General features: G+C 40.3%; 1 protein-coding gene across 2 annotated transcripts in view; it reads left to right on the top strand.

Moving 5' to 3' along the window:
• The window catches only part of LOC118417739, a 38,264-nt gene that overhangs the window by 10,084 nt on the left and 5,178 nt on the right, over positions 1–23,002 (top strand). The window contains exon 5 of one of the 2 annotated variants that reach the window (XM_035823438.1): positions 5,389–5,448. The exons of the other annotated variant lie outside the window; for it this stretch is intronic. Within the exon in view, the coding sequence (XP_035679331.1) occupies positions 5,389–5,448 (60 nt within the window). The remainder of the gene's footprint in view (positions 1–5,388; positions 5,449–23,002) is intronic. 2 annotated transcript variants of the gene reach the window in all.

Below are 23,002 nucleotides of genomic sequence, written 5' to 3'. Positions count from 1 at the left end.
CGTCCAAATGATCCAGTCTCAACTACGTGTTTACTATATGATAGCAACTTATACCAATGACATTACTCAACTGACAACAGACCATTTATTCTTTTCAAACCGAAATAAAAGTTAATTCAACACATATACGATACATGGAGTCATTGTTGTATAGAAATGTGCCACTGGCGAACGGAGAAAAAAGAAACATGTCGGCTTTGTTTACTAGTACGTACACGCCGTGACATGGCTCTGATAACAAATTACTTAGTACATTGTCTTAGTTTTACTAGATTTCTACAAGTTACGAACGAAACAAAAAATAAATAAAACTGAGTAGTACTGGTCTTTACAAATACAAGGAAGGCTGTGGAATTGCAGCAGGTTTACAGCCGGGGAATATTTAGTGACTTTTTTTGCATGACTAGAAACGTGGCAAACACAACTCCGCTTACATGCCGAAAATAAGACGTCCGTTTCATAATTCTGAGTTAGAACTACTGTAAATATGGGAGACATAAACTCTTCACCTTCTTGTGTACAACTTGTGTCCACAAATTACGCTGAAAGTTTAAAACTTAGCGCCGTCTTTCACGCTAAAAAAATTTCAAAATGGCGCCCGCGTCGCTTGGCTTGGCGTGGGGTATCCCGTCAGCCTATGCGGCAAATGTGATTGCGACATAACAGAGGTCATTGACCCCGTTGCGTTCCGTGCGCTGTCGTCAAATCACGGCCGAAATGAGCTCAACAATGAGACAGTGGCTCGGTAGAAACACATTTTTTATTGAGTACACCAACTTTAGACATTGTTTGAAGGGGAACTATGAACTGTAAGGCGTAAATGCCGCCTTTGACGGCATGACTAGTGTTGCGGTGTGGGTGGGAGGGGGGCACTCGCTAACGTTACCGGATCGTAACGTAACTTTCGAAAAATAATTGAAACACCCACTCGCGAACTCAAAGATCTCGCGAACTCCCGATTTGCTCAAACTCGCGAAATTAAGTGCTCGCGAACATAAATGAACTTACAGTACTTCATATGGTACACAATGACAATGAAGCTGTTGGATTTGTTGAGCAGCTGCTATATCACATGACTATTGTGGCCACTGTAGTATGCATAACCTTGGCTTCAGGGCTTATGCTCTTGTTGGGGTTAATCCTTAGATCTTATGCTGGAATACATATGCAGATTTGACTTAAGATAGTGAAACTTGACTATTCCAGGTATCATTATGATTGCCCATACAAAGGTATAGATTGTATACCAGCTAGATCCATTATAGGATTTATAGGGACAGATGCTCTCCAGGTGGATATACAGTGAATAAGAATATGTACAAAATGATAAGAATTTAGACCTGGGAATTCTATGTATTTTTCAATTTGTCACTGGACAAGAAAATGCATGCTCCTTGTAGACAAAGCAGGTATGATCACTATCATCATCCAAAGTTAAAAGAGCTCTTGATTTCAGTCACTGGTGACTTTTTTTGATGTTATAGCTAAACAGGTGGTAATACACGATATTGCTTTGTCCTAAACTAGAGGAAGGTTGATATTTTGTTGCAATTCCCAACTTTTGAGTCTTGTGTCCTTGGGGACAGTCTTTTTAGCCAATGCCCACAAACGAAGTCCAGGCTGCACGAATCTCATATTTTTTGCTTGGAATTGTCCACGTTGTGCTCCCATGCATTAATTCTGAGTTTAAAGTCAATCCATTGACGCGAAGTGGCATAAATCAAAGTTGACAATTTTCGATGGTCTTTTTAGTGAATGCCCAGCAAAAAAAAGTCTTTTTAGCGAATGCCCACTATATCCACAAAAATATCGACCGTTGCGCAACAGTGCCTTATATATATGATATTTATATCAAATCATATATTTGAATAACACTTATATTTGGGTTCAATGGTCTTTTAGAAAAAAAGTTCTAAATTACCTTATCAAGCTATGTCTTGATGAGGGTCCAGCTTGACCAGACAAATTTGTTGAACAGAATGTAGATGATACCTTGGCATGAATATGCATGTTATTTTGTATTGTTTGGACCAAAGGGTTGGAGCAGATTTGATTTCAGCACTTAGTAGTGTGCTTTTAACAGGACCATTCCTTTTGGAGTGTGTTATTGTGCTGAAAACCTGGCAAGGTGAAACCTGAGGTAGCAAAGAAAGCTGCTCTGTAAGGGTCAGTGATAGCTATTTTGGAAGCTTGACCCTTGCTGAAGCTGGGGTCTGTGTAGTTATTGAGGGTCAGCCTTGTAATGGACACAACTGTGTTGAAGTCCTTTATTCATGTTGCTAGTTATCAGCAAGTACTAAAGCTTTATCAGCAAGTACTAAAGCTGAAGTTTCTTGATCACATACTCTAATTTTAGCCATTCCATGCTGGGAAGCAGCATAGATTTTGCATGTTGGTTACTCGAGTAAAGTACCTTAAAATACTGGGTTACAGCAATGTAGTGCTGATTGATGGGTAAGAAGAAAGCCTCTTTGGCAAAAGAATGGGTGGTTGCAACTGTGATTTGTTAGGACAGACAAGACCCTATATCAAATTTAACATGTGTGCTTATCTCATATTTACAAATGACAGCTACGTCTTTTGATGGAATTTTATATAATCTTTATCGTGCCGGAAATGAGATGTGCCAGCAAGAAAAATTAGTTGGGATCAAAAGAAGTGGTTGGGCACAATCTGTTTTATCCCAGGTTTTGGAAACTTTGACTGAAATTCTTTTGTGGGTAGAAAATTTGTGGTGATGAATTATTGATGCAATACCTGTGGACTGCACACACCTGCTCCTGGTGTAGCTTATGATGTTTAGGACTCAAGTTTGGTGTGCAGCTTCACTTGTTGGGGCATGTTTCAACCTTTCTTCCGTGAGAGATTTTAAAATTTGACTGTTATACTTTCATGCACAGAGAGCAATATTAACAAGATTCCAAAAGGGCCCACAAGTGTACTCAGTATATGTAGCTGACTATATAAAAGATGTAATGCATAAGTGGGCTGTGCCCCACAGTGTATGTGACATGTGGCCTGTGGACTAAGTGGGTGTATGATATTTGGAAAGCTGGGTGTGGTGCTGTGACCATTGGTCTGACAGTGACTAAACATAACCTACCAGTTGAAGTGGAAAGAGAAGCCATTCTTGGCAAAACAAAATAAAATTATCTGGCTCAGCAACAGCATCGTCAGGACTTAGTGTCTTCATTCGCCAACCATTGGATGGTGTTAGTTGTCCTGTGTCTTGTAGAACAAATACTTACAATGTATTAAAGTTAAGACCACTGGGACTTAAGTAGGTACCCAATTAGCTGAGCCTGTTGAGATGTTCCAAATCATAGAAGGAGCCATATGATATTTGATATACACCTTTTGCTTCCCTACAAAAAATGGCTAAATAGACTTGTCAAGAGTAGGTTTTTCCCACTGTTCTCTTGTTGTCACAGGTCAGTTGCTACTGCTTTGGAGGGATATAAGCCAAGACCGGTTGTTACAAGAATAGTCAAGAGAGTCTCACCCCAGTGGTTTTCTAAGAAGAAAATATGCAAGGTGTTCAAACAATGTTATTGACCCATTAATATGTTATATACACTCGCTTTACACTAGGTTTTTCTGAGACGTCTTGGCCAAGACCGTCTCAAGACCGTCTTAGCCAAGACGTCTCAGCCACAGTGTAAAGAGCGATTTAGGGGTCTCAAGACCAGATTCCTGCTGTGCGTCATAACACCACATAAAATCTTTTCCATACAGGTATGTGGTCGGCGAACTCTGTATGCCATTCATAATGATAATGATTCAAATTCAAGTTTCAAATTGAGTTAAGTGTGCTTTCTGGTCTGCACCTTGCCACTACCACCCCCACCCCTGTTCCACATACACAGGATATATTAAGAAGTAAACCAAGAGCTCTCTTTGCATAGAACTTGACTTTGTATATGACAAATAACGTCCATATGTCCATATATCTAACCGGTAAATGTTTAAGAGGTACACGGTACATCGAACAGAAAGAGGTGAAGAAGACAGCGTTCTTAAACCTGCAGATATATCCATTTACTATGATTTAGCATGTGCCTTGTACATGTATGTGTAGAATACAGTTTGTTGCAAAAGAATTTTAGGCCCTACCATTATTACGTAATACTGTATTGTAGCATCAGTTAGGCATTGATGTAGCCACATGTCTGTCTTCTGCAAAAAGTTCAGACTTCTCCTATTTGCCAATGATGGGACTTCCAAAGTTCAGATACTTCTTCTAGTTAGTACCAATTAATACTGCTTAGACTTTAGGTGGTATTTAAAACCCACTTGTCGACATGTCACTAAGTGACTTTCTTGAAGGTTGGTGCCCTGCATAATTAGCTTTGGCTCTCTTGATGTCTAAAAAGCCTATCCTTGCTCAGGTTGGGCACTACTTTTAGGACTCATTTCATGGTTGTGTGGAGAGGAAGGTCCACTTATTTCCATGGTGCATTATGTGCTCTTTAGCTTGCCTATGTGTGTGTTAGCTTTCTGAACAGATGGAGAATCAATCAGTCCTGGTGCCAGGCTGGCTGTGGAGCTTTCTGCCTCCTGGACTCACCAAGTGGTGGTAAAACTAAAATAGTAAGATGAAAAGTCAATATCCCAGTTGATATCAGCTCTGGTTTATAACATCTAAGGGTGTAACCAGTCGGGCTAACACCTGCTGTGGACAGAGGAAAATTGGTGTCAAAAAAAGCTTGGAACCTACATGTACTTGATTAGAAATTTAAGTCAGGCAAAGATGAGGAACAAACTGCTTTCTTTTCTTAAAATTTTCTGTGAGGCTGAATGACAATTGTGACAACACAAATCTGATAACATGATAGATTTTGTGACGTAAGTAATGATGGACTTTGTGCATTCAAACAAGGTGCAAGGTTTGTGGTCATGCTTTTCGTGTTTTGTCTTACCTTCATGGTATTTGGGGTTTCTCTCAGGGCTTTGTGGGAAGAGGTATGCAATACTAATAGTGTTAGCATTTCCCACTTGATATGTGTTACCCAGTGCACAGCACACCCTACCATCTGCCATCTACACACCCTGTCCACTGTGGCCTATGATTACATGGGCCTCTGCTTTGGGGGTCATTTGTGTCATGTTTGAATTACTTCAAGACAAACTATGTTTTAGACATTAGGGGTCTTTCATCTCCTTTAAACAGAATAAAAACAGGATTAGAATTACAGGTAAGATATGCATTTAAGCAATATTTAAGGCACTATGCCAAGAAGTAAAATATAGCAGGTTGTGCCCATGGTCCAGTAGTGTCCATAGAATGATGCTGCCCAGCCAACCTTTGTCAGGTACCAAGTACTGTACATGAGTTGTATGAATCAACAAGGGGGGAGATCACTGAGTCTGTTTCTCCTGTTCCTACAGCAGATGCTCATCAAGAAGCCGTGCACACATGGAGTCCGCTCAAGAATAGTCAAGATTAGGGTCAGTACCTTTTATTTGTTACATGTTCAATGTTCACCTGACATGTGTTCTGTGTTTACAATATATCCCCCAACCCAGTCAGCCAAACCTCAGAGTGGACATGTAAGGTTAGCATATTGAAGAAGAAATAGCCCTAGGCAAGTTAGAGGCTACCCTGGAGGCCATCCGGGATTGGGCAGCTAGGACCTACCCTAGCGATAACTCCTTAAACTTTCCCGGAGTGCTAATGTGAGATTGTTGGCTGACTGCCTTGGCACCCCAAACAAAACTTGCTCACCAACCTCGCTAGCTACCCGGTCCTGTCTGGCTCCCAGGTTAGTTAGAGGCTAATTATCGAAGCAAATTATAGAATTAAATCTTTTGCAAACTATTCACGGAGTTAACTGTTTCCTACTTGATAAATGCACACACTTGCATTCTCATCAGTATATTATTAACTGCTTCAAGCTAAAAATCAAAGATGTACATGTGGAAATAAGGTTTTGAAGGTATTAAGAAAGGAGTGTTTACAGTAAATTACACTGCTTAAAATGCAAAACTTTGCAGAAACCTTTGCAGAAGTCTGATGTCAGAAAATTTATGATTTTAACCAGTACCACATGCTGTTCATAAATATTAACTTGACTTGGCAATAAGGCAAACCTGGCCATCTGCCATCTGTTGTAGCCTTGGGAGAGAACATGGGGAATATGACACATGATATCAGACACCTTTTCTGAACCTGCACGCAAAACACATCTTCAGCTGACAGCTGACATTTTTCCACTTGCTGATATCACCAAGGGAACATCTGCAGATCTGGCAGTTATTGTATATCTTGTACAAAATGTTAGAGAAGCCTCTAAATTATATAGCATGTACTATTGTATATTGACACTTGCATTCAAGGGCTTGGGTATTTGATGTTAGAAACTAACATTGATTATAGCTGTTAATGTTATAATGCAGATTTTAAGATTCTTTGAAAGCCAGCATCATGTCTCACAGCATTGTGTCCCCAAGCCATGCTCAAATATGCTATTTATTAATCCAATGTGAGAATGTAGTACATATATACATTTTGTATAATTCCATGGTAGAAGAGAGCATTCTTTTATATACACATTTCTAAAGACTTTTTTTAGAAAATATAGTTTCATAGCAATTGCAAGCACAAAGTTGGACAAGCCAGCCAGTATTGTAGTATACATTATTGACATCCCATAAGACTTTTTCCAAACATATGTCAGATCAAGGAGGTTGAAAAGAGTTTGTATCAATCCTTCTAATTGTTCTCAAAAACAAAACATTAACAAAAACACAGACCAGATGTGATGATAGGAAGTTTTTTTTTTAAATTGAAGTCAGTTAACTGGCTGGCTGTAGATTCCCTCAAGCAAGTCTGTATGGACTTATTGTCTTTCCAGTTTTATCTTTTTATTGCTTTATTTCCTCAATTTTCTTGTGTAAAATCATCCTGTGATAGAAGAATAGACTTGTGTGATCATGATCTGCAATACCAGCTGCTGTAGTCAATAGCCAATCTGATGTATTTATAGCACAGGTAATATTCAGTAAATGGTACTGGTATGATTGTCCCAGGGGCCATTAATTTCTAGTTGGAAAGAGAGCAGTTTGTTCTTGAAGACAAAAGTTGCAACAGATGCTCCTAGCTAATATCAAAGAGACCTCCATGCATGCTTGCTGCTAGGGTAGTCCAGAACTGAGCAACAAGGCATCTGTAGGACATAAATTCCCTCCAGGGGCACCAGGCTGGCATTTTCTTTCCAGAAGTTATGACCCTCCCTGCTTTCATCTCCCAGATAATTTGTTTTACTGGTCATCAGGTGACAAATGGGAAGTCACCAGGAGATCATGTGACTCCTCCTCTGCATCTTCTTCTGCTGCACCACTTTCTCCTAATGGCTGGTGCAGTAGGAGGCTAGGTAGTAGGTATGCTTGCTGAGTGCCAGCTACTTTAGGCCTTGCATTAGTGATGTACTTGTTCAAAATAATGGGATTTTCCTCCAATCCTCTTACATTGGTGACCTGTAGGGTACTGGAAAACTTGATCTCCTCAGGCCTAATTAGATCATCAGGGGTTGTGAAAACGGGGTTACTTATGTCAAGTGTTAAGGGCACTTTCAGCTCTCTGGGTCCACAATGTCATGGCCACACTAGAGGTTAACAAATCAGTGACCAGGGTTGGATCTTGAAGGTCAATATCAAAGAAAACTCCATGGGGGAGTATGGTCTGTGTCTAGTTAGCTTAAATACATAGCTTTTTGATATTAGTTGCCATCTGCACAGAAGAATGGTCCAGCTCTATACAACTTGTCAAAGTTACCACATACAACACAACTGCTACCCCTTGAAGAGAGATGATCTTATGTGATTATCACCAAACCCCAGGGGTTACCCATCCAGCCCATAAAACTCAATCACCCTATCCTTGATACTCATTCCAAGGGAAAGTTGTGAAGATTGTGTACAAAATTCAATATCTTTCCTTTAAAACCAATTTCTTAGCCGTGATTCCAGACCCCCAGCCTGATCTCAACAATATCTACTGGAACAGTAATTGTACTGGAAACAGTCAGGCATCCAGGCTATCAATTTCCCTGTGTACTTTGTTTTTCCTGGTAACTGACTTACATGTCTTGTCCATCAACCTCTTCAAGTGATTTCTAAAAAAATCAGGTGCTCTGCTTGAAAACAGTTTCCAGATTAGAATACCAGTGTGTTTCTTTTTGTGTGAGATATCTAATGTATGGACTAGATTGGGAACCTAGTATTGATACCAAACAGAAAACCTTTGTTCTCAAGTCATGCTGCTATCATCATCTGGAGAAGACCAGATACAGGAGGCTGAAATTCCAGATGACCCTTGTTGACCTGGTGATGAAATCCCCTTATAGAAGCAGATAGCAGGAAGCTGTAAGGTTCTTGATATGGACCTGATTGACAGGGTACTGAACTAGCCCCTGATTGCTCCCAGGGAGTAGGAAGGGCAGTCTGTCCTTCAAGATGCTCCTGTACCAAGTTTCATGAAGTAGGTAACTGCTTTCAGGTTTTCCTTTATCGCCCTTTGTTTGAGTCACAGCCCATTTCCAGACCATATACTCCCCAAGGTAGAAATATCACTTGACCCTTTCAACCCTGTCCAGATACTAAATGCAGGTGGTGCTGAGAGTGTTGTCTGACCCCAATGATCTATCTTGTCTGTCACATATACAAAGGGAGGACTGCTTCAATTGATTAGGTAACTATTTTCTAGAATGTCTTTAATTCCTGTGAAAAGGTGACATCATCTTAATCACATTTAGAACAAATCAACTTTCCTGAATATTGATTGTGATGTATTATTATGTTATGTCAGGGCTAGCAGTAGGGACCAGGTAGATATTTCTCATGCGTGACTTGAAAGTGGATAAATTTGGTATTAAAAGGTCAACTACCTAGCCTTGCATGTGATGTTCTTAAGAACTCCTGTAGAAGTAGTCCACATCAGCAATGTAAATGGAACTGTTATGTCTTTATTTCTGTGGTAACTGGTGAATTAGGAGGTAATGTGGCTTTTTGTCTATGTCTGTGGTTTACAATACAACTTGTGGTGAGACCCTACACAGCCATTAGGTTGATGCTGGAATACCAAGGGATGACTGGAAAATAACCTACTGGTAATATCAGGTGCAGCTAAATTCATCAAATGCAATGTCTTTGTTGCACAAGGTAGAAATGCTCCTAGGTTTTTCTACTGTACAGTAGATACATATACCTTCAGTGTCAGATGAATTATGAAAGGTCATGAAAACTAAGAATCTAGAGTAAAATATTCACAATCAATGAAATAGAGCAGTACTATTGAAACACCCAGAACACAATGAAATCATGAAGAATCATAAATCTTTTATCTTCTTTGGTGAAGTAACTGATAAGCAGCAGGAGACTGTCCATTTATTGAACAGAACAGGTGGAAATAGATTGTCACTGAAGAGGGTAAATAGGTCAAGTAACAATCTTTAGCTGCTTGGATGAGTAGATATTACTTTCCTCCAACCATTTGGCTGCAGGAATATGCAAGCAGTCAATCAGTCAGGAGACCATGGGAGCTTCTATTCCTGGCTGGGCAGATAAGGCAATTTAAGTTCTGGGGGTCAAAGGGTCATACACAACTTCCTTAAACAGGAAGTGTACTCCTAAGTCATTGTACCCAGAGAAAATTATTAATTTGCGTTCACCTCGTGGTCTATTAGCATCATTGTTTGTTAGCTATCCTCATCATTTTCAATTTGAATATGATTTTATAGCCATCCATGGACGACTACTTGATATTCCTGACCTGGTATTAGTTCTGGTTGAACTGATACACTGATGTACATCAGACTGACCTCCCCTGTGCCTGTGAGATGAACTACTGCTCTATCTGGTAAATTGACATGGTAAACCATCAAGGTGTCAGAGATCCTATCTTGGTTGCCTGTACTTTATTAGCTTATGCATGACTCCCAGGTTTCATATCTGTAGTAATAACATGCTAGCCTGTGGCCTATATCTGTCACTCCTGGGCATCAAGTTTGGCCAAGCTTATCTCCAACAACAGACCCATGAAGGACATGGAGGTATCCCCTGTCCTAATCTGTAATCAGCTGCCTCCCCAGGCATGAGAGCAGGTTAGGTGTGTGGTCTGAGCATGTAGTACCATATCTACTACCAAAGAAATTGATTATGAAAGTCTGTCACAGTCATCCAATTGTCTTTTACCCTGTGTAGAATGGCAGTTTGTAGTTTGTAGATTGAAACATGTCTGCAACATCGGTACTTGTATTTGATGTAGACATGAATTGATATTTACTTTTCTGGAGAGTCTGACATGTTACACAGTGCTGTAGAATGGCTTCAGAGTGAAAGAAAAAAGAATCTTTATAGTTACACAGAACAGTGAGACAGGAAGGACCTCTGACAAGTTTGTACAGATGTAGTCCATTATTTTGGTGCTGCCTAAACCCTTGGCTGAAACATGACTTGGGTCACCAGATAAGGGCTGACCTCTACTGCTGCTGCACAGTTCTGCTATTGTTCCTTCACATTTCTGTAACCTCTGGGGGGCTTACTAGTACCAGGATGGAAGCAAAAGAGGGCAGAAGTTCTCCTAACCAATCACAAACACTTTCACCTTGGGTATGTTGTCCTTGGAGGAGGGTTGCTGAGATGATATAGGGATATATCACCATGTGGCTGGCTACCTACCACCTGATCTTATCACAGTCCCTTTCCTGCACATCTGATTCACATGTCATAAAACTGAATTTGATAATACCAGAACATAAACAAAATGGTTATAATCATCTGAAATATGAAGTGGTAGTTGAATTGTATGGTATTTACAGTAGCATGATGGCATTTTTTCTTCTTCAGGCTACATAAAGTATCTGTACTCATCTTGTAGCATTAGGGAACAGAAGGTCCTTTTCTTTCCAAAACATCAAATGCTGGTAATTTACATACTTAGAAAAGATACATAATAAAGGATTACAATGTCAACTCCAGAGGCTGCTAGTTGCACAGATGCAGAACAGAAGACTTAAATGGTTTCTACTTCTTTCCAAGTGTTTCAACAGTAGAGAGGTTTAAGAGACATTTAGCTACGGCCCCGTTGGTACACCCGATCCCTCGATCTCGGAAGTTAAGCAATGTGCAGTCCGGACAGTTCTTGGATGGGAGACCCCTAACCAAGGACAACTGGATTGCTGTAGCTTCACGAAGCTTTCCTCGAAATTGTCTTCCTGGAGGGACGTAAAACGGGGGTCCCCCGTGCTCAAGGAGGTGCCTCGACCATGTTAAACAGCCTCATTACTCATAATTTGGGTACCTACTGGCTGGCAAAATACACCTGGTGATTACTTTCCAAAGTGTCTCTAATTCGTGGATTACCCTGACCTTTCAAATAGAACTGCTTTGGGTATAGCTGAGCCAAAAAGTTGAGGCAATGCTCTTAAAGTTGGCATGCATACAGCAACTATTAAAGCCTAATTTTGAGCACTTAGTTGGTTGTGAGCACAAATTGCTTGGCCATTAAACACTGACAGTGTCCAGATAGTTGTGGGGACATCTGAGTCTGTAGAATCAGGCTGATCAATGGCTGTCCATCTACCAGGGGAGCTCCACTTCACATCCAGCCTAATTACACAGTAGGCAGTTATTGGACTGAGAGCTCATCATGGCAAGGTCGCAGTACCCTTCAGGTGAGCACTAGATACTGTGGAATGTCAGCAAATTTGAGCTAACTCACTTACTCAGTAACTGATAAGCAATTCCCTTTGCCTCCTATTTTGAAGAACCCTTTAAGCTTCATCGCTTCTATAACCAACAGCTAGTTTTTGGTCTTACCTGAGAAATAGCAAGGAGGCAATAAAGATAGCACAGATCCCAGTGTCAGGTTCTTGGGCCATTTTACCATTCACCATTTAGAGTTATGTCAATCCCATGTCAACTTGTGATATTGACTGCAGGTGGTACTTTTCATGTGCTTTTCAGGTCAGATCATTTAAAAAGCATCGGTTGACTGGTTACAAGATGAATTTTTTTCTCTCACACTTTTCACAAATACTTATCAACAAAGGACCCCATCCTTTCGGTTCAGTATATGCAGACATAAGAAGTGTTGGCAGAAAACAAAGGCTTAAACTTCTGGCTTTCAGTAACTTAGCAGCAACCAAGCTGATTGAAGTACAACTTTATGCAGTAACTCGTTAGTGTTATTTGCTATTGAGGACACCCCTTTGCACAAGGATAGTATAGAGAGATTGAATGAATCTTAAAGATAGCAAAGACTGAAAGAGTATAATGTATACTTCCGCAAACATAGTAATACATATTATACCTCTAGGACATGTAATAGTAGACTCTGTGTGAAAGGGAATAAGAACAGCTTAATTGTCCCTGATATATTCAAAGTCATCAGTATGACACTTCCATGATTAGATTCCTGCTGATTCTCAACTGTTACAAAGCTCAATCACCAACCTTCACCTTTAAACACGTCTCTAGTGCAGAGTTTGCCAGTCAAGTCAGTAAAGAATCCCTGGATCTACCATTATTGATGGTACCATACTTCATTGCAAATTTCTGCAAACACCTTGGGGAAAGTCCTGTGTCCACAGGTGCCAGGGTAGAGACCATTAGTGTTATCCATGGTCCAGCTGGTAAGCTTCCAGTCCTGCATTCCCTCTTCTCCTCTCCTCAGGCTGAACTAATGGATGGCTCCCTAAGTCTTGACCATGACATTGACCTACAGACATGTTATAAATCATTCTACAAATACCTACTTTAGTTAGAGGTAGAGAGACATGGATGGATGTACATGAAGATAAGTACAGGAGGAGTCAGTACTGAGCCAATCAATATGGCTGATAGGCTATTAAAACTATGTTCTTAGTACCCATTTATCAAAGGTTGTTTTTTTCCAAGTCAGCAATATTTGGTTTACTCTGGATCAAAAGTGTCAAAGTCAAATTAAAATCATATCCTTCTCCTCTTTTATCCCTAAAGGCTGGATGGTAAGGCAGCATAACCATCTGGGAACACTAGGCTCCAAAACTGTCTTGCATGATCATTCAAGCCTCGATTTCCCTTGTTGGAAGAAACAATGATTGATACCATTTTAGCAGATGCAGTTCAGTAATTTAGATCCATAAAGGTCTGAAACATTTTGATGTTACTCAGTTTGTTCATCCTTACTGTGTATTTTGAAAAGACAACATAACATCATGATCAATGAAGGATTTGGTGAAATGGAGGCGAGCTTTCCCCAGGATTATTGCCTCATTCAAACTTCATCTTAATTTCCTCTACATGGACCCACTCCCACAGCAACATAGCTAATACTGTAGCTTCCCTCACACTAGTATCATGATGTAAATTCCATTGGCCAAGGCTATTTTACATGTACCTATATGAATGGAATGGAAACCTTTCAGTCTGATGCCAATCTTTGTTACCTATTTCCACGGTCAAGGACTAGAGCTTATGGCAGACCCACAGAACAGACATCTGTGGTACCCATACCTCCACACATACAGATGAAATCCATGATGACATCCTCACCAGTTGTAGGTTGATTCTAGTGTTTAAATTCCAAGTAGGCACAAAGTACTACGACAATAGTCCATACCGATTTTACCACAGTCCTCTGAGTTTGTTTCTAATGGAACTACAACATTACATGCATTCTAGGCTTGTTCTATCATGGTGAAATCATGTATTTCCTTGCTGATGCCCCATGCTGTATGAACCCAGACCTGCAGAGCTTTTCCATTACGTACATTTACATGATCCTGTGGCAAAATCATTATAATGTATGGTGGTTGGTGTTGCATCAAAGTAGAAAGCCTGTGAAATACAGCTCCTGTGACTGAGATCATCAAAATGTACTTAGCTTGTCTTGGCATAGAGGACTATTCCCCAGCTGGAGTCAGAGAGCTCTTGTGAATAATATGCCAATGAGTTGCCATGGTAACAAATGACTACTGGGGCTGCAGGTACTGTAAGATGGATGAAACTCTTCAGGTCATTAGTGTAGTATCAAGATAGTGGAACTTACACAACAGGAGGGCAGAAGTGTGTAAGAGGTGATAACTTTTGGACCTGGCATGCTCCTGAATTAAAGTGTAATTGAAGTTTGCCTTTGTACAAATGACCAGTTGCTGCCATCCATTGCTGTACTGACAGCCTTTGTGGCTGACTTTACATGTGCATACCTCAAGGTGGGAATATACATTAAAAAATATATCATTTCTTGTAACTTTGACAGGCTCTTGAATAAGGAATGGTCATTCATTTATTTCTTTTTTATACATAGAAAAGTAAATCTATTTTATATATTATTTATATGTGAGACAGATGTGTTGAATAGGATGTTTTCCTTACTCTGCTGTGATTGATTGACATGTTTGCAATAAGCCATGGTACTTACTGTTAGTGTTACAGTTAAGCTCACTGTCACTGCTTTTCTTACTGTTCTAAAGAGGAAACATTCTTGACTGTAAGTACCTGTGATACTTTCAATGGGAGAAATTGCTGTCAATGCTAACATTTTTTATTTAGTTCTGGCTGCCTGAAATGTTCAACAATGTGCTGTAACTTGGATTGGAAAATCAAAGAGTGTAAAATTCATTTTTCAAGCAGAGAATTACTATTGCTTGATTAAATTCAGTTTGTGTTCAAATGAAAATTCTAGTTAGCATAATCTGTCACAGCAAGGCTCACTTTGGGGCTTGTGCCATGATTGCTTAATAGGTCAGGAGAATATAAGGCACTTGAGGGGAAAAATCCTTGAAACTATTGATTATTGGTAGCTGAAGGAATGGGCTATGTTGCCTGTGGGAGAGGAAAGGGCCTCATACATTAAACAGTATTAGTTGCCACCAAGTGAGGATGTATGCTCATTACCCAGTCTTCAATTGGGAAGCAGGCCCGGCTCACACATCACGATCAGCTGAGAGGTGCTGATAAGAAAATGAACTAAGGGGGTATTGGAACTTTTAAAACTAATACAAGAAGCTGCTGCAGTCGAGATTGGAATAAAACTTGTGATGCATGTAGACACAGCAGAATCAGGGTGGACCAGTTTGCTAGGGATTCCAGGGAAAGAGTGGCTATAATTGGATACTCCCTGGATGAAGTGGACACCCTGGTGAGACTCAGGGAGAAACCCAAAGAGCGGGTGTCAACTTTGATAAATGGAGTTCAGGTTCAAGGCACATGAGGTCAGTAATCTTCATGGGCCAGCCTGGACTGCAGTGCATGGCTGGTAGATAAGGACAATTTCTATGGCTTAGGAAACCTGTACCTGTAACGTTAAGTTGTAATATTTGTTACAACACAATTGCCCTCATGGCAGCACCACCTGAAATGATATTACCAATAGCTATATCAAGAGTGCAGTTACTGATGTTATTATGCTGGGGAAAAATGGAAGCTCAAGATTATTTATGACTTAATAGAAGCCTTTGCACAAGAGGTTATAACAAAGTCTATCATGGTACTGATGGTCTTACGAAGTAAAAAAAGACTGCATTCTTGTATTCAATGGTAGAGAGGAGAGGGGGTTGCTTTTCAGAAATCAGGTGATTATAGTTTGAGGGTTATTGATAATCCAATTTCATGGAAACGGAATTTATCAATAGTCCAAAACCTGAAATTCCAAGTACTGGCATGATGGATATACATGTACTTGTATAAACATATATTGATGATATCCTTACTGAGCATCTCATCAGATTCATTCATGAAAATTGTATGATCATGATTTGACTTTGAGGGAAATACAGTTAACCAAGTATGCATGTATGTTCCCCAGCCTTGACATGTTTCCTGTGGTAACTCTGAGATGCTATCATGGTATGTAGGCAAAACATACTGTCTGATTTAAGAAATGTTTTGTCAATAAGGTAATCCACAACATTTAGCTTTTCATCTCAAGTGTGAGAAAAAGTTCAGAGCTTTGAGACAGAAGAAAGGCTAGTGTTTTGTTTGCATCATAGATGACTTTGAAGTACAATGTAAGATGTCAGCTTTGTCCTGAACTACCAGCGTCTGCCAGGTAGTCCTGTAGATGCCCTAAATCCTTATACTAGTTATAGTAATCTTCTCCTCAGGAGAATGATCATGACCACTGGATGCAGTTGAGTTACAAGATTCCCCTTCAGTCTGTAGTTTCCTTCTGTATAGTGATTACTACATCTAGAGGATATGCTGGATCGGACGGCCATGTTTCATGAATCTGCTTTTTAATTTGCGACAGCTCGTATTTATCATCTAACACTTGCTGTGCTGTTACACATATATACAACTTAAATAACTCATATCTGTATTGCTACATGGATGGTAGGCACTGAGGGGTAAAGGGACAAGCAATATTTGTATTATGATGATAATTGCATTGTGAAGACAAGTGTGTCTACTCAGTTGCACCCCACTTTCTTAATAGCTCTACCTATAGCTTTCTCCTTGGGATGGAAAACCCATAGCTGTAAGTACCTCTCTCTCCTGGAGGAGGATATTAGGATGGGGTTGATGAATGGCCATCACCACAACCTGCAATAAAAACTGCTGAATTGCTGTTATTTACTCATCCTTGGAATGCACCTGGCCTTGAAACTGGGAGCAAGCATCTCATGGGGAAGGTTAAAGTGGTTTAAGGGATTGGAAAGGATTTTTGCTAATCTCTCACTAACAGTAAGCAGTGGGAGTTTGCTATTATGAATAGTGTGTTTCAGTTCGATGGACAGCTGGCTGCATTTGGAGTGAAAAGATAGGAGGCTGAGTGTGATGCATGAAGGACAAGGACCAATACTGGGGCTTCTCTCATCAGCCCCTTACTAATCCACTTAGGCCGATCCATCTGACTTTACTGGTTATGGTCCAATGTACTTTATGCAGCATCTGCAGTCTGTCAATAAAAAGACCTGCACTTTGAAAGGATATGTCTCTGAAAAACAGGAATGTTTTGGTCCAGCCTCACGATTTTTGGGTGGAAGCTCCTTGTCTCGAACACCATGAGGCAAAAGGTCCAATTACAAGACCAATTACATCTGTTTTTGTGGAAGTGAATGTAATCGTATAATCACCAGGCCATTACTGTGACTGGAAGAACAATCATAGGCAAGTATTTGAGTAGTGAGTGTTATTATTAGACAATATTGCAGAGCAGTGCAGATCGATACAGGTGAAATATTAACCTGCTGCAGAGTACCTGATAAGCTCTTTCCACCCCTATTGAGAAGTCATATCCTATAAACTTGATATCACCTCCACCAATAATCAATTCTTCCTAACCTTATCGTAATTTCAAAGTCGAACATCAGCAAATTGTTGACAGAAGAGACCTTGAGAAGAAGTTGTGCTGCACCCTGAAGGAATGGGCAGTGAGGGGTCAGATAATTGGTAATGGCTTGGAAGTAATCATTGTAATAAATATAGAGACCAGCCTATTTGTTCTCTGCTATTGTTAATCTGTGGCCCCCAGCAGTTCTGGCTCCTCTGTCAATACAGGAGGTCAGGGACAAATGCAAGGGTCAGCTTGTCACGCCATTCTGGGGAGTGAAATAAAAAGGGAAAACTCTGGTAAACACTGAATAATTCAAATTGTGGATGTAACAAAATATGCTTTGCTCTTTGATGCCACAGAAATGGAAATTTATCCCTGTTGTCCGAGGGCATAATATTACAGATGAGAGGCCAACTCTATATCGAGCTTTATCCCCTGAAAAGTTTGCCCAGGATCTACATCTAGGCTTCATGCTGCTTTCTTTTATGTTCTTTTAAGGAGCTTAGCAATCTACTTTAGACTTTGCAGCTAAGCTAAATGTCAGACTCTGATGACTTGTGGGTGATTTAGGATTGTCCAGTAGATAGAAGCTGGCTGCTGTGGATTGCTGACTGAAACACACTGATGAGAAAGGCTATCTGAAGATAGGCCAGGTGACCCACTTCTCAGATGATCTCTTGCCTCTGTCTGATATGGATCTACCCTTCCCATCTATCATGCATATCCCCACTATCCACAAGCACTGACCCCAAACATTTACGAATTGCATTAGTGCAAAGCTCATATCATTTGTATGCTACAGCCTGCAGTAAAAGTAGATGGACATTGCAGAAAATCACCCTCAAAAGATGCAAAGTCAAATGGGGGTTATGCATGCCATTATCATGTTTCTGCAGGTTGCATTGCCTGGAGTCAGGATCTGTAGATGATGGGTACCACTGGTACCATGACTAGCGAAAGATACATGCAAGCTTGAATTGCTGGCTGGGGGTTGTCACCAATGTGAGGTAGCAAGGGGAACCAAAGCTGCACTCCTTTCTTGAGTTATATTAATCAATTAGTGTGATGCACAAATATTAGACTAAGGACGAAAATCTTTATTTTAAACTTAATAAGTTAGTGCTTCAACCATCCATTTTAAGTATAGCATTATACATTTAGACTCGGTATCATTACCAGTCACCTATATATGACCTCTGCTTTCAGGTTATACACACGAAAGCTCTTAGTAAAGCTGATGTACTTTCCATGGTTTATAGTTGGTCACAGAAAGTTTGAATTATTCATCAACAGCTTTTTCTATGAGTATCGGTACTTCAGGCTCTACTGCCAGAGAGGCAGGACTTTATTCTTGCCGCAGCCTTTCTTGCCTGGATGAAAAGAGCTACACAGCTCATGTACTTCTCTGACAGGCCCCAATCATTGCATGCTTGTCACAGATAACTTGCTGTCTGTGGTTTTGTGCCACCAACAGTTCAGTTCTTGCATGGCATGGAGGGAAAGTACACCATCCATCACAGGTTGATATGGTAGGGCTAGGTGTACAGAAAGCAGGAAGTAAACATATTGTGTGACATGTCAGTAGTGTCAGGATCCTCCCCACCCTGCTATCTATAGCTGTGCTATTGAAGGCACAAGAATTCAAACCACAATGGTAAATGAATGGTGTACCCCAAATCATCCATCAGTTTGAACAGGAGCTGACAAACCTCTTCCTCTATCCAATGCCTAGACTGGACAGAAAATGGCAAGCTTGATTTTAGTCCTTTGTGTTGGATCGTGGTACTATTCTGTAGCAGTTTTACAAAAACAACACAGCTGCACATCAGTCAATGTCAGGAGATCTAGTCCTACTATATGCTGCTATATTTTAGTTCTAAGTCAAAATAGAAGTGAAGGGTAAAACACAAAACTGTACCAGATGCTGGAAGAACATTCATTTGTGATTTGCAGATCCATGTAATTTTCACACTGGCAATTCCTTCTGTTATGGGAATCAGATGATGATATTGCAGGTCTTGGGGTTGAAATATGAAGCTGCTCCACAACGTTATCTCCTGAGATGGAGTTGAATCTGTATGGGGCAGTTTTCGTTGGGAAAGTCTCACAATCAACTATAGGGAAAAGGACTTAAACCATATGGCAATATAACAAAAGGCTAAAAGAAACTCTTTCTCCTGAAGGCAGTGTCTCATAGAAGCCATATTCAGAGTTACAAATGCAATGGACACATGTAACATCACATGATTGTCTGTAGCAGATGCCCAAAGAAGAGGTTAAATGTTGCTGATGGATGTAAAGAGTTTTACCACCTCAGTAGTGGGTGTTATTGATTGGTTCTTTTCTGTTCATTCTCTGCTAATGGAGGGATGTCCCACTTACTAATCCTGACTTTCCCTAGCCAATAAAACCCATCTGCTGACCTGCAAACATCTAATACTGACCTTTGTGCCTCCTAAGGTTTCTCGGAGATGTGTCAGTGGTCATACCTTCTGGACATCATCAATGCTGCTGTTACACAGTACATGCATATGTATATGTATATGGGAATGGACATCAGTTTGGAAAGATCAGTCTCTCTAATGCTCCTTTTTGCCCTCCTAAAAATGTCAGTAATGTGGCCTGAACCTTGATATAATCTCCAGCAATCTTCAAAGGATTGTTAACTCAGGATCTTTAGATGGCCATGTAGCCTGGTTACTTGTTAGTTTGAAGTAAAAGAGGATTCAGGTCAAGGTATTAATCATTGCAGTCCTTGGACATAGATTATCTGATGACCTCCCAAAAGTGCTCTCCATTTGGTGACTGTCAATGGTCACCAAAAGCCTGGTCATGAGGAGGTGCCCACAACTTCCTCAGGGCTTCCGGTGACTTTACTTTGTACTGAGAGGATGATGCAGTCATCACAGAGGTCCATGAGCTAAGCGGCAATGGCATCCTGCCTGCTCAATACTGTCTTGTACAGCCTGCCTCCCTGTAGGGAACAACAGTAGAGACTCTTTGATCTTCACTACACAATAACTTTTCTGCTTCAGAGTTCTGGAGCCTTATCATTATCACAGCTGCAATAGATAAAAGAGCTAAAGTAAAGGTTGGTAATGATGGGCCATATCTGATCAAGTGCATGAGTAGAAGGCACCATGGTGGTGTGGTGAAAAAAGGCCATTGATCCCCTTAGAACAGAGTCAAGAATACTCTTCACTATCATCTCATATATGGAACTGGTTATGAAGTGACAAAACGATGGAAATGTGACCTTTATGTGGAGCCCCGAACTGTCTTGACCTATATCCTTTTCCAAACTGCCATGTACTTGGATGAATTTGGGAACTGCTCCCTGTAATTACTCAGGGCCTATGATTTGGGATCACATGCTGCTTCTTGTGATGACTCCAGCTGAGCTTCATCTCCAATGGAGCATGGGCAGGGTGGAAATCACTTAGTTCTTAAAGTATCCTAGTGTAGAATATCCTCCTTGAATACACAGGCCACACCATTATGTACATGTAGGACAGAAACATGGGTTCCTTCTCCTTTTGCATATTGTGTCCCTTTCCAGGGTCTAATTCCATTGTAAGAGCTGATCCAGTTATGTCTGATCAATACATAGATAAATATTGAAGACAATAGCAGAGCTTAGGGAGACATTTATCCCTTTCCAATTTTATGTACCTGACTGAAATAAAAGGACAGATGCTCCGAAAGTCGTATACAAGGTACCAGTTTGTGCAATGGCAATTGGGAAGGTCAACTTTTGATGCTGACAGTGATCCTGAGAAATGTTTAGTTAGTTTTCAGTAAGTAAAAGGGCATGGCCATTGACAGGATGGTCCTGTTGATAGTACCAAAATCTGCATGTATTAGAATGGCTTATATACTCCCATTAAAAGAATTGCTATTATTATAATTATAATAATGACCTCAGCCTTAGCAAATTTCCTTCTGATTATCATTACTAGTATAAAGATAATGTCCCAGGGTCTAAAAAGTTTCATGAATGTTCTGAAAAAGTCCTTCAATTATTCTACATGTATAAGTCATTTTATTCCAGCTCAGGGTGTTCCTTACACATAAGTATGCACCCTGCAGTTGCCCTGTATGTAGGCATAGGCACCATAGCTGGGCACTGTGAAAGAAAGCTGGGAAGCACTTGCAAATGTAGGTCAGCAGAGCAGTTTGCTCCTCCAGTCACCTCTGGGTGCCCTTCAGAAAACAGGCATGCATGGAAAATCTGCCTGACTCCACATTTTCTGCAAGGCTGCCTCTCTTAACAGCCTCCATTGGCTGACTTCGCCATTTAAATGCTGACAGAAAATCAGGAAACAATCAAGCTACTGGTTGAGGAGACTCTGAGCCTTTGGGTAGTGTGCAAATTACATGAAATGTAATACTATGTAATGTGGTCAGCTATCATCATCTCAATGCTTAGGGTGATCAAGGCTGTCAAAAACTTCTGCATGAAGGGCAAATTACACATTCTGGACTAGTACTCAATAACCAATCAAGGCTGGAAAGTCAACACACCAAGCATCATAGGAAATTTTACTTTGAGTCAATGTTTGGTTTCAGATTATTCATACATCGCTTATTCATGTATAGAAATGTATTCATCTTTGGAACTATAAGTCCTTGAATAAGTGAACCCTGCTCATGCATTCCCACCTTTCTCTTCATGCTGCAAAAGAACTACCGTTGCCATCATTTGTCTGGCAGAAGATGGTTTGCAGGCAATTTCCTCTCCTTTCTTAGTAACCCTAGTAGATAAAAGCATTGAAGCACTACATGTTTGTATCAGTGGTAATTAAGAGATGTAAGGTAAGACATGGCGAGATCTGACATACTGGTGTCAGGTTTCAGAAAATTTACATTTTCATGTTTAGTGTCATGTATGATGCTTGTTTTCACCAAGCTGAACTCTCTATGGAATGTTTGTTGTGAATATCTTCTTGTACCATGGGGCCTGTTACCCTAAATCCTGCCTATCACCGCTTTTAGATACCTTTTATTGGCAAGTTAATGATGTTTCCCATATATTTTTATCTTTTCCCAAATGTCTCTAAGCACCCTGTCCTATCACGTTCCAACTCAGATGGCCCAATTTCCACTGCTAACTCAAGTAGTAATTCAACTTATTGGATTTGATTATTTGCCAGTAAACCCTGGATTTGGGTGAGGCAGCAAAGGTCAACTTTGTAAAGTATAGAATCAAATTCCAGTATCTGAAGTCACTTAAGGCAGACTGTCTTAATGATTAAGACTGGGGTAGCACAGTTTGCAACTTTCTAACCTTTTATAGGAGGTCACTGCCCCATTATGTTATGATTATCATTCCCTAGAGATGGCTTCAGTCTGTCAGCTGCAACCAAGGAACTTGCATATTGATATCTGTACGGGCATCTCGGATTGCTATCATGTTAGCCTTTGAAAGCAGTAGCAGACAGTTGATTGGAAGTTAATGCACTAGTCTCAAATATATTATATCTTATTATTTATATCCATCACCTAAAAAATCACAAACAAGATAAATTTCGTGACTGTATGACTGAAGATCTTACAATCTGATTCTCCAAACTCTCTGTTCCAACCCACACTGTAAGTTAATGTGTAAATCATACATGTGTCAGCCATTACAGATAGGTGTGGCAATGTGCAATGTGGGAGTACAGTGCCAAGTCTGACATTCTCTGCCACAAATGGACACATCTATCTCCCATAAATGAGATTCAGCTATTTGCAGCAGCATGC

The sequence above is a fragment of the Branchiostoma floridae genome, chromosome 1 (genome assembly GCF_000003815.2).
Source record: "Branchiostoma floridae strain S238N-H82 chromosome 1, Bfl_VNyyK, whole genome shotgun sequence".
In the NCBI taxonomy this organism is placed as follows: domain Eukaryota; kingdom Metazoa; phylum Chordata; class Leptocardii; order Amphioxiformes; family Branchiostomatidae; genus Branchiostoma; species Branchiostoma floridae.
The sequence above is the reverse complement of the archived record's forward strand: the minus strand, read 5'-3'. Positions and strand labels throughout refer to the sequence as shown.